Source organism: Prosopis cineraria, unplaced genomic scaffold (assembly GCF_029017545.1).
Source record: "Prosopis cineraria cultivar Desert tree isolate PC_DT_omini unplaced genomic scaffold, ASM2901754v1 PC6, whole genome shotgun sequence".
Taxonomy (NCBI): Eukaryota; Viridiplantae; Streptophyta; class Magnoliopsida; order Fabales; family Fabaceae; genus Prosopis; species Prosopis cineraria.
The window spans coordinates 29,572,981-29,590,842 of record NW_026555337.1 but is presented as its reverse complement, the minus strand read 5'-3'; the positions used below and the strand labels follow the sequence as shown (position 1 = coordinate 29,590,842).

The 17,862-nt window shown below is 30.3% G+C and overlaps 1 protein-coding gene across 1 annotated transcript; it reads left to right on the top strand.

Annotated features, from left to right (window-relative positions):
• Window positions 1-12,537: 12,537 nt before the first annotated feature.
• LOC129314670 (cytosolic sulfotransferase 15-like) lies at window positions 12,538-13,731 on the top strand. Its single transcript, XM_054958172.1, has one exon. It carries the CDS (start codon window positions 12,576-12,578, stop codon window positions 13,596-13,598), a length of 1,023 nt encoding a protein of 340 aa, XP_054814147.1. The 5' UTR covers window positions 12,538-12,575; the 3' UTR covers window positions 13,599-13,731.
• Window positions 13,732-17,862: the final 4,131 nt, after the last annotated feature.

Genomic DNA, 17,862 nt, shown 5'->3' with positions numbered 1-17,862 from the left:
CATGAAATGTGTGTCATAACATCATGATTTCTCTCATGTTCCAAACATGTTTGTTTCGGGTTTATTTTTCCTTTATTTGATGTCAGGCGAAGCTGACATCGGCTTAGTCTTGTACTCTCTATGGTACTCATTATGTGCATATATATTTCATATTGTATTTTCTTTCCGGAATTGGATTCACATGGAAAATTGTCTCTTGTATTAATTGATCACCAAAAACACGTTGGCATGGAAAATATATATATATATATATATCATAGAGAGATATTATATGAATCAAGAGTAGTTAACAAAATGGTTTATGCAACCCCTTTGTTTCTTTTAGTTTTAATTAGTACTTAATTATTATAATAAATCTGAATTAAAATGAATTAATAAGATCATGCAATGTCCTACAAATGTGGAAGGTGTATGGCCAACTAATATTTTTATCAGTTTACTGATATGTAGTTAGGCTTAATTTACTCTGATGTTCTGACATACAACATCAACACTATAAAGTCAAAACTGAAAGTTATATAAAAAAGGACTCATCTTCACAGAATCACGACTTGACCCATGAGTGAATTGAAAGATTGAATCGAATGTTTGTGACCTTGGCTTTCTACAATATGCGCACTTTTTCTTGGGCCTGATACAATGAGTTTTTCTAGTTTTTCATACTTGGACAAAACACATTGCAATTAATACACATTTTGTTCGTGATCAGTTGATAGCTAAGAAAATTGCTCTATTATGTACCTTTTAAAGATAAGGTTGCTGATTGTCTTACGTACAAAAGCTTTACCTTCAGCACTTTTTCTTGCTCTTAGAGTCAAACTCGGTCTAGCAATTGCCCAGTCTCATTTGGGGGGATGTTATGAATAGGTTTAGGGTTTTTGGTTACTTTATCTCGTTTTAGCAGCATGGCTCTCCTTAGACTCTAGAAGATTCTTTTTTTTCTTTTGTACTGGTCAATCCTTATTGGTCCACAATTGCTTCACAGTTCCCAAAAAATGTAAGGGAGGAAAATATATTTGCATATTTCTATATATTTTATTCTATGAAGGCGAAAAAAAAAATAAATTATTTATAAATAATCTGAATTCTGAGCTCAGGTTATAGTCATACTAGCTAGTTCGAGTGTGGAATAAGTTGTCTCCACACATCACGAGCTAACCTGCAACGTTAGAGAATATGATCAATCGTTTCACTATGTTCACCACAGCGCATGCATAAATCACTTGTCGCCATCTGTCTTCAGACTTGTTCACTATATATTATTAGTTAAGAGCGCACCTCGGGTAGCAAGCCACAAGAAAACTTGCATTTGTTGGGCACTATCATTCTTCCAAATCACATTTCAGTTGCCATCCTATACATTCCATTCATCTTCCATAATAACCTCATATATAGAAACTTATAGAAAGGTCGCCATCACAACTTCTATTCCTGGAAGCGCACTGCATCACCATCTAGAGGACTTGGATGGTGGCTTTGTACTTGCAATAAGAAATGATTAATTTTTTTTAACAATAATTAAAATAGGATAAGTAATTATAACTTTTTATTACAAATTTTTTAATAACTAAAATTCAAGTATTATAAATATCAATGATTATTTTGATTTAAATAATAACTACCTTTTTCTTTCAATGACAACTAAAATAGGATAGCAGATGATAAGTTTTACTTTATAAATTTTTTAATCATTGATCCATTTCTCTCTTTTTATTTTAAATTGAGGTTATTATAATCATTTCACAAAAAAATTAATGTCAAAAAGGTCCCAAATAACTTTATAAGAATTATCATATTTCATGAGATTTTATTATCATTAATGTATTTTTGAGGAATTTTTTTGTCATTTTCACATCTAATATTTTAACAGAAAAATATCAATCAAGGACTGTTAGAGTAAATTTATATTCGTCAAGAATCACTTATTGTTACAACTCAAACAAATATTTATTAATTCAGGTTAGTCTTTTATTAAAAAGTATTAATTTGAGTTTAAACAATAACTCATTATAAATTAACATCAGTTCATTTGAATTTTAACAATAATTGATCCTTAACTAATATAAATTTCTACCAGCTGTCCATGATTTTTCTGATTTTAATTTAAAATTTAAACTCAAATCCATTCATCCAAATGTTAACTAAAATAATCTAACAAATCGCAGCAAATCGTCGCAATCCAATTTGAATGAAAAGTACTTTTGTTCTTTATTTTAAATTCCACCCAGGTGGACAAGTTTTCTAATATTCCCTCACTGTCAACAAAGGTCACCTCGATCGTCTTTTTGCTCAAAGTGATCCTTCGATTTTCACTTTGATTATTAATTCCAAACAAACGTATGAATCTTATTCACGCAAAACGACAAGGGAAAAACCGAAGAAAAAGTGAAAGGCGTTACGTATGGAAATGACAAAATGAAAGTTACCTTTTAAGAAAATTATTGTCGGAAAATGTATTGGATAGATTTCACATGATTTTTCCCTCACAGCTGTTCTGATCAATATTTTAAAAGCCGTTGTCCAGCTCAAAAAGTTAATATTTTTTAATTTTTATAGTTTAATTGATTAGATTAATAGTTAAATTGATAATGTAATAATTAGATAACAATTAAATTAAAATAATATCAAATGTATATATAAAATGAATATAAGAAATAAACATACAACATGTCTAATTGTTAATAAAATGACACAACAGAACCATAAATTAATAATATTATGAATTATAATTTTATAACTTGTCAAATATAGTTAAATATTTATGAAAATAAATTTAAGTAAACTTAAAATTATTATTTGCATTTGCACCTATAGCTCTCAACATTTTTATTAAAAAATAGTTTCAAATTATAATATATACATCTGAATGATCTAAAAATGAAGTTGTTTTTAGTATGGTTTAATTTTCTAATTTTTCTAGTTTTTTTATTTTTAAAGCTTTTTTTAATATTATGTTTAGAACCTTCTAGTCTTCATAAAACTGTTTCGATTCCTGCTTTAACTCCACTCATTGAGCTAGCTTAATTTCAGTCCAGCCCAGCTTAACTATGAAAATAATTTTCGGTCCAAAATAATAGTTTGGTTCAGTCCCCTTCTTAAAATAATAGTTCTAGTATTACCCCACTTCCTATAAATAAATGAAAGTTAATTCACTACAGCGGCATTCCAATGGCTGAAACTACTACCACATCCTTCACCAAAAGCCATTCAATGTTTATGTTGAGAATGAGGCTTACAATGAAGAATATAAAAAAAATATCAATTTCTACTTGAAAAGAATATGAAAACCTTACCATCTTTTCCCAAATTATCACGCGAAGAAGCACTGGAGAGGTACTCAAATGGGATCAATGAGAGTGGTCCATTTTGGACATATGTTAGGTTATCGGAGAGAAAGCAAACAGTGACCAAACAAGAATTTGTTTTTAAGGTATGAGGATTTGATGAAAGGGGATATCAATTTCTACTTGAAAAGAGTTGTTGAGTTCTTGGATTGCCCGTTCGCTTCAGAGGAAAGTGAAGGTGTCATTGAAAACATAATTGAGCTATAAAACTCTCAGAAGTTGAAGGGATTGGAAGCGAGCAAGACTGGAAAGTTTGTGAACAAGTTTGAAAACAAAGATTTCTTTAGGAAAGGTGAAGTAGGTGATTGGGTTAATCATTTTTCGCCATGGATAATAGAGAAATTGTCCAAAATGATTGAAGAGAAGTTGGGTGATTCTAGGCCGTTCTTTCAAAATAAGATTTCTTAACACGGTAAGAATTAATCTATGCCATTACCTAATGTTCCCTTTTCCACTTTAATCTGCGTCAACTCTGGAACTGTATCTCCTCCAGTAAGAACAAAATATGGTTTTTGGTGGCCTTTTCTACAGACCTATAAGTGCAAAAAAAATTTTTTTCTTAAACAGAAAATTTGTAGATGATGATAAAAGTGAAACACAGTTCAGGGTCATGCTGTCATATAATCCCGTGATGTTTTATTTTATTTTTATATTTATGTTAATTGTAGAGATCCTGTCTTTACTTTGTATAATTCTCTTTAAGGTAAGGTGAGTTGAGTCCTTGTCTATTTTAAAAAAGTAATGAATGAAAGTGGAGACCTAGATATTATATTTTTTTAGATTAAATTGTACTTTTAATTTTTTTAAACTTTATAAAAGGATTCTTTTTGGTTATTTAATTTTATAAAGTATCTTTTTACTATTTTAACCCTAACTCTGTTAGTTTTAAATTTTAAAAAATTAAATTTAATATGTGAATATTTGGTAATTTTTTATCAATATTTAAAAGTTCAATACAAAAATGTTTATGAAACTAATGATGTTAGGATAAAAGACTAAAAACATAATTTATAAAATTAAAGAACTAAACTAAAATCTTATATAAAATTAAAGAACCTTATATAATGATGTTAGCCTTTTTTTATTAATGAAAACTAATTACTATCGTGAAGCACAGTGGATTATAAAGAAATTGAGCTCAAAAGGAAAAAACAGGTCGATTTTGATTCGGTGAGTGGTCTAAATCTATTCACTTAATGAATGTCTTAATTATAGTTTTTAGATCTTATTGATACCTATAAATTATTAATATACATTTTCCTCCAAAAGTTTAAAACAATTCACAATCAAAGCACTACTCTCATATGATACTTCCTCTAAAAATTTAAGATTTGTTGCTTTTTAAATATTATATGATAAAATCTCTTATAGTCATTAAATTAAATAAAACATTTGTTATCATGCTATATTAGACGCTCATTGAATGAGTGGACTTAGACTACTTACTAGATCCCAATCATAGAAGAGGTACTATTTGATAAAGTATTTCATTTGTTATACATTTTTTTATATAAAAATTTAAATAAGTTGTGTCTTGGAGCCTTATCAAGGCCAACGTCTGCTTCTAGGCTTAATAAGCGTTTACAAAGATACTCACAAATTGCACAGCAACAAAATCCTAACATCAGTAGTGAAATTTAATCCTACAATCTTATGAGTTATAAGCTAATTCTTTACCAACTAAACTTACCTTTCATGGATATTAAACTCATTTTTTTGTTAAATTACCTGATATCTGGTAGTACCACATTTTTATTTCATACATACTCGATCTATATCCCGTGCTTTGATAATGACCTTTCTGAATTTCATTATTTATGTTGGTATTGTTGCATAGGAATATTCACTTAACTATGTGAAAAACAGCATTGGTCTCATTTAAAAAATAAAAATAAAAATAAAAATTTAAAGTAATATTTTAAAAATAGTAAAAAAAACAGATAGCATTTGGAGTGATGAATTAGAATTTAAATTTTAAATATAAAATTTTAAATTTAAAACCTCATATTTAAAGTTCTTAGTAAGGGTAAAAAGAGAGACATGTTGAGATTTAAAGTACAAATGGAAGATTGGAAGTAACAAACTTATTTTCACATTTTTTAATCGATAAAAGACAAGAATGAGAGATAAGTGGTATGAAGACTAATAAAGGCACTTACATGTAAAGAAAATAAGAGGGCAAGAGTGTATAGAATTTTAAATAATTAGAGTTGAGAGGAAATTTGAAATTACAAATTATTATAATAAATTAAGCATGGATTTGGATTTGGATCCAAAAAATTTTATGTATCAAAATAAAAGATTTGGCTCATCATATTTTTTGCATTAATTCAAACCCATTCTCAAGGTATTTTAACATTTGATATCGCAATAGAAAATAAATACATTAATATATTTTTACATAAGAATTATATTGGTCCATCAACTATAGGCGTACTCGACGTATTATAATATAGGCCGGTGATGACTATAATTTTTAATGTTTCCTCCCTTTACACGAAGGTCACCTCATCATCTTCTTAATCATGTGTCTATCCACTTACATTAGGGTGTATTTTAGTGACGACATTCATAGGACTAATGGTTCTCTGGGTTTACAGATAGCTTTCAATCTCAATGACTCATCTTGTTTCCGCTGAGTTCAGTTTAGAGTGTCTCTTGTCCTCCGCATCTTGGTTAATGTGAGGACAGATTTGGACCGATCAAATTTTCAGTTTTAAAAATTTTTAATTTTTATTTTTAATAAAACAAAATATTCTAAAAAATCAATAAATTTTTTTATCATTAACTAATTTAGACAGTACAATTTTAATCTACATGGTCTAATTTAATATTGAAATTATTTTTTAAATTAATTATCCAAATATACTCTGAAAAGATTTTAACATGTACAAGTTAAAAATTTTAAATTTTCACTGTTTAGAATTTATATATATAGTCCACATTAGATCTGAACTGCCCAAATTACTAATCAAGCAGAATCATTAAAATTTTTTTATTAAAATTCATACTATCTAGTTTAAATTTGTACTGTCCAATTTGGTCACTAATATACAAATTTATTGAATTTTTACAATTTTTAAAAAATTTCATTGTTAAAAATAAAAATTACAACCTTTAAATATAAATGGTCCAGATTTAATCTAGATGATGTAGATCTATCCTGACCTACGTGTTGGTTCAAAGGATATATACTACTGTAGGAAGAACTTTTAATAATGGTTATTTTGAATTTTTTACGTCGGTTATTAGGAGGAAGTAAAAAGTCAACTTTTCACATCAGTTATTTGTAATAACTAACATGAAAAATTAACTTTTCACATCAATTTTTCATAATAACATGGAAAGCATAATTTACACAACAATTATTTACAAAAAATCATTTTTAAATGTTTTTGAACATCATTTTTTTAATAACCATTGTTAAAAGTTAATTTTCATAAAAAAAATTATTTGTTTTTGTATACAACCAGAACTTAAACCTACAATTGCATAGAATGTATAGCAGTATAAAAGCCAGCCAATAGAATCAATGATTGTACAACAAGTTACATCTATACAAAATATATATTTCTAAGATGAATTAAGATAATAATGTTCATCAAAAATTGTGCTTGAACAATAAAGTACCAGGTGTGCTAGAGATGTGGAGTCTCAAAGATGACAAAAGGGTCCCCAATACCTGGATGAAAAGATGCAAAGAAACTGATGTAAAGGTGATTGGATTAATGAAAATGAAGTATAAAGTTGTAGTGATTACAACTATAAAACTAAAAATCTATGTCTAACTGCAAATTAGAAAGTAAATTGGAATTGGAAATAAGTAATATGCTTTTTGTCATGTTGCTTGTGGGTCCCTCACTTGTTCAGTTGATATCTTTTAACAATCGCATACCTGAGACCATTATGGCTGAAAAATCAGGAGCTTGTGTGTGAAATAACTGCTTTCACTAGGCAAGACCTCACAAGATTCATGGCACATCAGATAATGATCCCATGTCCACTTAACGAGCTTCCACATCAAGTTATTCTGAGTTTTAAGGGTCACACTTCTGAGTACGTGCTTGGCACAAAACTTCATTTGGAAACGGATCGAGCCTTGCTTTCATTTGTGTACTAGGCCTGTTGTTTCATTCTCATTTCTCATTTTTAATTTGGGCTTGAAACTTCCATTTTAAGCCCAAACAATGCTCCCTATATAAGAGTGGCCAATAATCATAGGCCACATCGCATGTTTGAATGGATGCGACCTCTGGCATTTCATTTCTCTATGCCCTTGGAACTATAAACCTTTATTTTCATCAATGTCATTCCTTCTCTTTCATACTCTTTTCTTGCCTTTTAAGCTTCTATTATTCTGTTCATTTACATTCTTCTTTAATAATGGCGTCACAATTTGATGTTGGATAGACTTCTCAGGTTGCAATCCTTTTTCTCGATGACTTGGCCACTATTCATAAGCCTCTTGAATATTTGCAAGATGCTACTCTAGTAAATATCTCTCCTTTGTGTTTTTCTTGCTTGTCTCTTTGATTTTTTTATTTTTGTTACAATTAGTTTTACTTTGGCTAATGCCACTAACATTGGCTACCAGTCAATAACCTTAAAGGTTACTGATCCATAAATCCTCACAATCCCCAATCTATGGCCCTTGACAATAGTTTGGGAATTATGTTTGGCTAGGGAGCCTGCCCATTTCAAGGAGTCCTCTTGTCGCATACTTTGCAATTAGCCCTGATCTCTATCTACTTGCTTCTAGCCTACCTATCAAGATCTCTTGGAGGAAGTGGGTTTATTTGACCCAATTCAACTATCCCTCATCAATGTTGACATCCTCGTTACCCTCCTCCAGACCCTGCTCCATTTCTAGTCCCCTAAGTGAGTGCGCTTTTGTTTTAGCTCAGCCCTATGACCATCACCCTCCTAGATGTCTTCATGTGACTAGGCCTAACTATCATTGTAGAAGAGGATTTCATCCACATCCTTACCATCGATCCTTCCTATGCCTCCATAAATGAGAAGCTTGAGGCTTCGGTAAAGGTTGTTGGTTCGTATTCTTTTATCATAGCGAAGTACACGGGCTAGCCAATTGGTGATCCTATCACGACTGATGAGCACTTGGCCTTCTTATGGGTGCTATTAAGTTCGTGAAGTGGGAAGCCCGAGTCACACCACTTGCCCCTGGTAAAGCACTTACATTGTAGGCTACACATATTTCTAAGCACCATGTTCCTGTGCTGTCTGTATGATGGGACGAGGGAGTCTGTGCAGAGGAAGCCCTTCAATAATTTTTATGGGTCCTTTTGGATTTTGAGGCTACTGTGATTGACGTACTGTGATCTTCCATGTTGTTAACATCGAAAACTTCCCTAAGGTTCTCTAGAAGGGGTACAAAGAACTAGTTTCTTAAGTTATGTCCAAGCCAGGAATCACAACCTCTATTTATTGATTTAAGTTTGTGATATTTATGGTTTAACCTCTCAACAAATTATATATATTACTATGGTCTTCACACATTAATTCTAAAACAATTATACCCCTTAAGCCTTGAAACCTTTTCAAATAGTCTACTTTATTTAGGCTAAATTATAATGATGGCTATAAATTATTATTATTTACATGTGTGGCTCCATATATTTGAATTTTATTCCAACATTTACTGGATAGATTAATTAGATTAGTCGATACATTGGTTTACTTTAGATTACTCAATAGGATGATGGATACATTGATTGCCGGATAGATTAGTGGATTATATGATCTTTTAACTTGAAATAATAATTTAAAAGAGTTTTATTTTTGTGTCATTTTAAATTGATTTCAATCCTAGTTCAATAATTGATATTGTTGTCTGGAAATGTTGATATTGTTGTCTAGATATAAATTTTCCATAGCTATTGGAGGGGCCCCCTATTAAAAAAAACAGGAGCAAAAATGATGGCTCTTTATTATTGTAAATAATTATCGTTTTTGTTACAATATATGGCGATACGTTGATGCCAATAACCGTCATATACTGTACACAATATATGACGATTATTGCTGAACAACCATCATATATTCTCCTAACCATTCACATTTGACTATATTGGGGAATGTTTTATTTGACGGGAATATTTAACTTTCAAATTTTGTAATGTATACATGATGAATTTATAACCATTATATAAAGGGGATCTATAAGTGACAGACTAATATATAATGGTTTTTTTTTTTTTCAAAGGATCTATACATGATGAATTTTTTGCCTATAAATGACAGACTAATATTTATAACAAAAATTGAGCCGTATTTAGTGTTGTTTTTTTTTTTTAAATTTATGTTCTTAGCTTATTGTCCACAATCATGCATCGACAGTTAAAAGCCTAATTAACAAAATCCTCCTTTATCCAAGCTTGAGACTGACTGTATAATATAGGCTTGAGTCTTGTGAAGATGAGTAGAGGAAGATCAACAAGAGAATAGTCAATAAAATTGTTACACAAGACTTCTCAGTAAATGATATATCCAAATGTTTGTTTGTTAATATGATAAATCATAATGATATCATAATTTATATAGTTTACTCCACCTAGCTACTGAGAAAATAATGCTTGTTGTGTACGTTCTCTCTCTTATTATACATATAATTATAATACTTGCAGCGATCCTGCATTTAACTTGTATTATTTTATTTTATAAGAAATAAATAAATAAGTATATATGAAGTTATGGGCCCAAGCAGTGCATTTATCACATTTAGATTTTAAATTTTTTAAAAAACTAATTACTATAGGAGACGCTATGGAGACACTGCTGCGGATAAATTGAGCTCATAAGAACGTAGAGGAAGAGGTATTTCCGGATAGAGTATTTCATTTATTAAATTAAATTTTTGATAAGGTATATGATATTCACTATTCGGTAATTTTTTTTTTTGACCAATTCAGTATTCAGCATTACCGAATCAAATTTGAGAATATTATAGATGGTGCTTTGATAATCACATTTATGAGTTTGGTTATATATGTTGGTATTGTTGTATAGGAATATTCACTTAATTATGTCGGGGGAAAAACAAATTCTCTTATTATATAATACTGATCTTATTTAAAAAATAAAATAAAATTTTAAAGTGATAGTTTAAAAATAATAGAAATACCTTAACGTATTTTAATATTTGATATTCAAATTAATGAAAAATAGGAAGAATTATTGAGGTCCTCTACAATACACACACACCATAAGGTTTTTCACTGATGGTTATTGTTTTCCTTTGTTAAATTGTCAATAAACTTTTGTGTCATTTAAATATATTATATGGTCCTTGTGTGAAATTCTCCTTAAAAAATAATTGGATACATTAATATATTTTTACATGAGAATTGATCACAGGAAAGCCATACACTAGACTCAATGAGTTATATATACATAAGACGCCGAAAAGAAGAAAAAAAGTTAGCTCAACCTTCCGTTAAGCCGTGAGTGCATCCACAGAAGTCTACGATGATCTATCACTTGCTTATGCATGTTACAAGGTCACCATATCTTTATTAGGGTGTACCTATGTGACGATGTTCATAGGGCTAATCATCCTCTCGGTTAAAAGATAGCTTCTAATATGACGGATATCGAACTTGGGGCCATGAATGTGAGTGGAGTAAAATATTATATAATATTTAATAAAAGCAAATTAAATTTTTTTAAACAATATCGATAATTTAACTATATTTTATTAGTTATAGTAATGTATTTAGAAATGATTTATATACATGGACGTCCCAACGCTGTGTACGGAATTGGTGGGTGGAAAATTAAATAAAATAAATTATACTCCCTCTATTAAAAAATATAAAAAATATTTTATGAGAAAAATTGTCCAAAAGTATAAGATATTTTAGATTTTTCAAGGTGTAATTAATAAGTTTTTTTTCATATATACTCTTAATTAGGGGTGTAATTAATAAGATTTTTTAATTGAGACTTCTTATTAAACTAGGACAGATATGGAAAGAATGTATAATTTTAAAGACAATTAAATAATTTATTAGAGTGTATCGTGTATATAATTTGGTTAAAAATTTCTTATAATGTTAAAGACACCTTACGAATACTTACAGTTTATATGTTAGTTTTTATTAGTTGTTTGAAAAAACATTTTCCTTGAATAAATTATTATTTCAAAAATTAAGTGATTGCTTATTAAATAATTTTTTATTATTTAAATTTTATATAGCATTGCCTAATATTAATTTAAGTATATGGAGCATATAATTTTTTAGAATTTCTATTATAGTATAAAAATATACTATGACTTAACCTTATTATTTTCATTTTTTTAAAATTTATATAATTCTGAATTATTTTTATCTTATGATTTTTTTCATGTTACAAAAGTATTTTAATATAATTTTTATTCTAAGTATTAAAAAATTTAAAAATATATCTATATAAATTATACTACCTCCGTCCCAAATTCTAAGACATTTTTGAAAGAATTTCTCTGTTTTAAAATATAAGATACTTTAAATAGATTAAGATTTCATTAAATGCGCCAATTCTAATATTATCCTTTCTCTTTCTATAATTAATTTTCATCCTTTATCTTTTTAATATATTAAATGATGGATATTTTTAGAAGTTTGTATTTTTATTTTAAAAAGATAATATTGTTAAGTGTATTTAATAAAGTTTATTGATATGTAAAATTTTATCTAAAAATATCTCATAATTTAAGACAGAAAAAATAATTTTTATTCAAATATGACCCCTGCACCTTTTATTGAAATCAGATGGGTGTCTGCATGCTTGCTTCGAGAGTGATGAATCCCATTTATATTCGCTTCGAGATTGATGAAACTAATTCTTATTATATATATATATATCGAATGGAGTGTATGTATGTTATATATACACCCACTTACTTCGAGAGTGATAATCCTATTGACAGTTTGGCATCGTCTACAAGATGAACTGGACTATATATATAAATGTTTTTGTCAGACACCAACCTTAATTATCTATATGACTATATATCTTTTTCTATGATTCATCAGTTTTGATCAAGTTCCTTATGTTCATCTTCACGTGCACACAGCTGGACTACCAGCGAATGCCTCTGCGCCTTTTCACATGCCCGATAATCAGATAGATATACTTCTATATTGTGACTCTGATGATTCTTAAGTTCAAATAGTCTATAATAATGGAAACTTTTACTAGTTAATATATCCTAGTTATACCGTGGTTCCAATGGCTGAAACTGGTGTCTCTTGCATCACAAAGGTTGAACCTGAGAACGAGATTTGCGATGAAGATTATCAGTGTGAACAATATAGCCAAGAATGTAAGGATCTGTTCAAATCTCTTCCCAGAGAGAAGGGTTGGGCTTTCCCATACATTTATCTCTATCAAGACATTTGGTACACACCAGTTTATATCCAAGGCATACGATCCTTTCAAAAGCACTTCAAAGCAAAAGACAACGATATTGTCATCGCCACCTTACCAAAATCTGGAACTACTTGGTTGAAAGCCCTCATTTTTGCCATTGTGAGTCGTAAGCATTTCTCTCCTTCACAAACGAACCATCCTTTGCTCACTCACAATGCACACGAGCTTGTTCCTTTCATAGCGTTAAATTACTGTGCAAATAACCAAATTCCTGATTTATCCAACATGCCTGAGCCTAGACTTTTTGGTACACATGTCCCATTTCATTCATTGCCTGATTCAATTACGAAATCTAAATGCAAGTTAATCTATATATGTCGTAACCCATTTGACCACTTTGTGTCTTTATGGCTTTTCATGAAAAAAATCTCACCACCATCTTTCTCCAAAATATCATGTGAGGAAGCATTTGAGAAGTACTGCAACGGGATCAATGAGGTTGGTCCATTCTGGACACATATGTTGGGCTATTGGAAAGAGAGCAAAGAGACACTAAACAAGGTTTTGTTTTTAAAGTACGAAGATTTGAAAGGAGATATCAAATTGTACTTGCAAAGAGCAGCTGAGTTCTTGGAATGCCCTTTCACTTCAGAGGAGAAAAGTAATGGAGTTATTCAAAGCATAATTGAGCTGTGTAGCTTTGAGAAGATGAAGGAATTGGAAGTCAACAAGATTGGGAAATTCTTGAAGCATTATGAAAATAGGGATCTCTTTAGGAAAGGTGAAGTGGGAGATTGGGTAAATCATTTTTCCCCTTGGATGGTAGAGAAATTGTCTAAGGTGATTGAAGAGAAGTTGACTGGTTCTGGTCTGTCCTTTTAATGGATCTCTCCATCCTGGTAAACCATGAGCCTGCTATAATTCTTACAGTTCTACATGAAATGTGTCTCATGATGTTTTCTTTTGTATTGATGAGAACATTCGTATGAATAAATATTTTTTTTTTCTTGTGTTCTATATTTTGCATCATATTGCATTCTATTTTCAGATTTTCCATTTTATGAGTTTAATTTATATATAGGACACTAATGCTTCTCATGTTTATCAGTTTTAGTCTGCTAGAATTTTCTTTCCATAATACTTCTTAAAACAATTCCATAGGAAGCTAATATTAAAATTCACACACATATCTCGCATGGAGTATGCTTTATAATTAACTATAAATTGTGCAATATGTTACTTCGATGTTATCTTTTATTTACACTAGTGCTAAATAATCTTTTCAAAAATATTCTAATTTTTCTAAAAATATCAAGAATCTTCATCATTTACATATTGGATTACACCAATACTACAAAGACAACGCCTATGCTAAAACTTTCTTTCTGTGTCTGTTTATGACTGTAACACCGGTGCTAGATCATAGTAATACTAGTACTACTATGAATCTTTGTGCTTTATTTTTCGTATCTCATCCAAAAATCATCAAAACTTATCTTTTAATCCTTCTTTTCATATATAATCAATTGTGTTTACTCTATATCCTTACCAAATGATATGTAAACACAATTATCTCCTTGAAGTTCTACTAAATGCTAAATATTTATTTTGATCACTGAGCTTTCCTTCTATTATATCAAAACGTATAAGCTTCAACCACTTTTATCAAAAGCATTTAATGTTTTTAGCCGTTACTGTACAAAAGAGGAAGTCTTTGCCGTAAAACACTATTCTATTGGCTTGTCCACTAGAGAACCCCAGAAAAGCTCGGATATCCAAGGAAATCAAAGCTACAAGGAAAATAGACCACAAGCAACCTCCAATGGAAAAATTTATGAGTCTAATAGATCATTTATGATTCACAATTATAAATAAGGCTCATTTATGAAACACAAAAGCAATAGGAAAAACGTGAACTGTAAGAACATTCTGCATTTATTGAATATCAAAGTTTACCTATCTGCTGTGTATCATTTATTGATAGAGAGCTTCATTGATTATATACCTGCTCTAAAAGAGAGTTTAAAAGCAGTAGTAGTTTATTCTTGAAATTACTCTATTTATCCCTGTTTTACATATTCAAAATAGAGAAACTTAAGTTCAATGAGTTTAAGGGGATTTATTACCTTTGTAAGGGGGAGAGTTTTAGACTTACTAAAAAGTCTATTTATGTACTGTGGCAACCAAGAGCCTAGATTAATCTTGGTCATATAGTTAGAAATCTCAAGAGGTTCCTGGGGACCAATGGCGGACGTAGGACCCTGAGCCAGTAGGAGCATAATTAAATAAAATTTAAAAATAATAAAAAATAATTTAATATTTATGAAATAGGTATTTAGTTTTGTAAAATAATATTAGGAAAGGAACAATTAAAATGATATTTTCATAAAAATAATCTAAATTTAAATATAATGTACTAAAAATTTAAAACATTTTAAACTTGGGTGAAATATAAAAGACCTAAAATTTTTTTGAACTCAAATATAGTTTAGTTTGGGTTTAGTGGGTTCAAAACTATCAGGATAATGGGGAAAATTTTTAAAATTTTCACCTCTTGTAAATTTTCCCAAGTTGAGTGGGGGCACTTACCCACCCTTAGCTATGCCTAGGTCCGCCACTGCCAGGGACTGGATGTAGACTCAAGTGGTAGGAGTTGAACTAGGATAAATCATCTGTGTCAAGCTCTATTCCTTCAACTCTTATCATTGGTGATTTTGTTCCTTCATCTTACTTATTATTACCTCATTTCATTTAAATTTTCAATTAGCCCAATTTACCCCCTTCTTGGGGTATTTAAAATTGGTATTAGAGCCTGGTTGCTCATATTTGACTTAACTATCTGAGTAAAAGATCCTACTAATGGCTAATTTTTTAGATGATAATTTAGGAGAAGGTATGTCAACAACGAGGCCTTCTACATTCAGAGGAGAAGACTATCCCTTCTAGAAAAGTAGAATGATGATGTGTCTTGAAGCTCAGGATGTTGAAATGTTAGACATTGTTACTAGAGGTCCATGTGTTCCCATAATTCCTAGAGATGATGGCCTGATGAGATAAAAAACAAGAGAAGAATGGGATGATGATGACAAAAGAAGATTAAATCTTAACGCCAAGGCAAAACTTACAATTACCTGTGCTCTTAACAAAACGGAATATTATTGTGTTACTTACTGCACTGCTGCAAAAGAAGCATGGGATGCCTTGACAAAAGCTCGTGAACGAACTAATGGAGTTAAGGAAAACAAGAAGAGTAGTCTTATTCATGAATATGAGACATTTAAGATGAAGGAAGTAGAAGCAATCAAAGATATGTAAGTACATTTTACTTATATTATCAATCATTTAATAAATTTGGGCAAAACTTACACTCAAGCTGAACAAGTCAAAAAAGTCCTTAATAGTCTTCCAACGGAATGGCAACTCAAAATCACTTCCATTATGGAGGCATAAGGAGTATTAATGAGTTCGGTAGCTGCACTCTTTAGAAGCCTTGAAGAACATGAATCAACATTGCTTCAATACAAGGAAGATATGGGCAAAAAGAAGAAAGGCATTATCTGAAAGTCGATGAAGATGAATCAGAAGCAAAGTCTGACGAAGATGAAGAATTTGACATGATGGTCAGACAATTTAAAAGATTTTACTGAGGAAAAAAGAACTTCAGAAAGGGATCTTCATGCAATAAGAAAGATCAAAAGGGGCTACTAACATGTTATGAATGCAAGAAATGAGGACATATCAAATGGGATTGTCCTCAATGGCAAAAGAAACAAGAAAAGGAGAAGAAAAAGGAAAAACCTTAGAAGAAGAAGAAGGCCTTTGCTGTATGGGAAGATAGCTCCTCGGATGAAGAAGAAGAGGATGAGGAAATAGTAAACCTATGCCTTGTAGCAGAAGAAATAGATTTGACTAAATCATAATCAGATGAGGTAAACTTTGATATTCTACAAAATGAATATAATGAGTTATTCTATTTGTTTAAAGAACAGTACAAACAACTTCTGCATGCTAAAAATAAAATTTCTATGTTAGAAGAGAAGTTAAAAACTTCCTCTGAAAAGGAGGATGCTATCTAAAATGATTCTGATTTATGTACAAATTGCATATCATTACAAACTTAAAATAACATCCTTAAAAATAATTTAGCAAAATTCACTCAGGGTACTGAGATGCTAAACATTTTTATTGGCTCACAAAGGTGCATCTCTGATAGGTCAAGAATTGGATACAATCCTATCACTGATACTTCTCAAAAGAAGCCTAAAAAGGTAGCCAGATACTATCATAGCTACTTTAAAACTTCTATGCATTCTTCTAGTCCGTTTATTACCTGCTCATATTGTAACAAGAGAGGGCATCATGTTAAGTTTTGCCTACATAAAAAGAATGGCATTGGAAGTTCCTTGAAATAGGTTCTTAAAAATAGCAATGTTTCTAGGAAACTAACTAAAGAGAAAGGACCCATCAAGAAATGGGTACCTAAAATGAAATAGTCTTTATTTACAGGTATGCCTCACTGTCTCTAAGAAGAAGAAATGGTATATAGACAAAGGGTGCTCTAGACACATGATCAGAGATTTAAATCAATTCATAAAACTATATGAAAGAGATGGTGGTCATGTCACTTTTAGAGGTGATTAAAAGGGTCACATTGCTGGTTTTGGAAATGTGGGAAGAAGAAAAGAAGTAAGCATTGAAGGAGTACTATATGTCAAAGGTCTCTTCCATAATCTAATAAGCATAAGTCAAGGCTATGATAGAGAAAATAGAGTCATCTTTAACTCAAAGGAATGCATTGTTCAATAAAAAGCAGATGAAAAGATACTTCCTCATGCTGACAGAAATGGTAATTGTTATACTATTGATTTAAGTTATGAACCTTTTTCTCAAACCTATTTTTAAGTAAATCTGAGGAATGCTTTCTGTGGCACAGACCCTTGGCTCATGTAAACAAAAGACAGATTGAAAAACTTTTACAAAATGATTTAGTTATTAGTTTACCACCCTTAAGCTTTAATAAAGAAAAAGTTTGCCAAACTTGTCAATTTGGAAAACAAAACTAAAACTTCACTTAAGTCTAAATATTTTATTTCAACTAAAAAACCTCTTCAACTCCTGCATATGGATTTAGTGGGTCCTGTGAGAA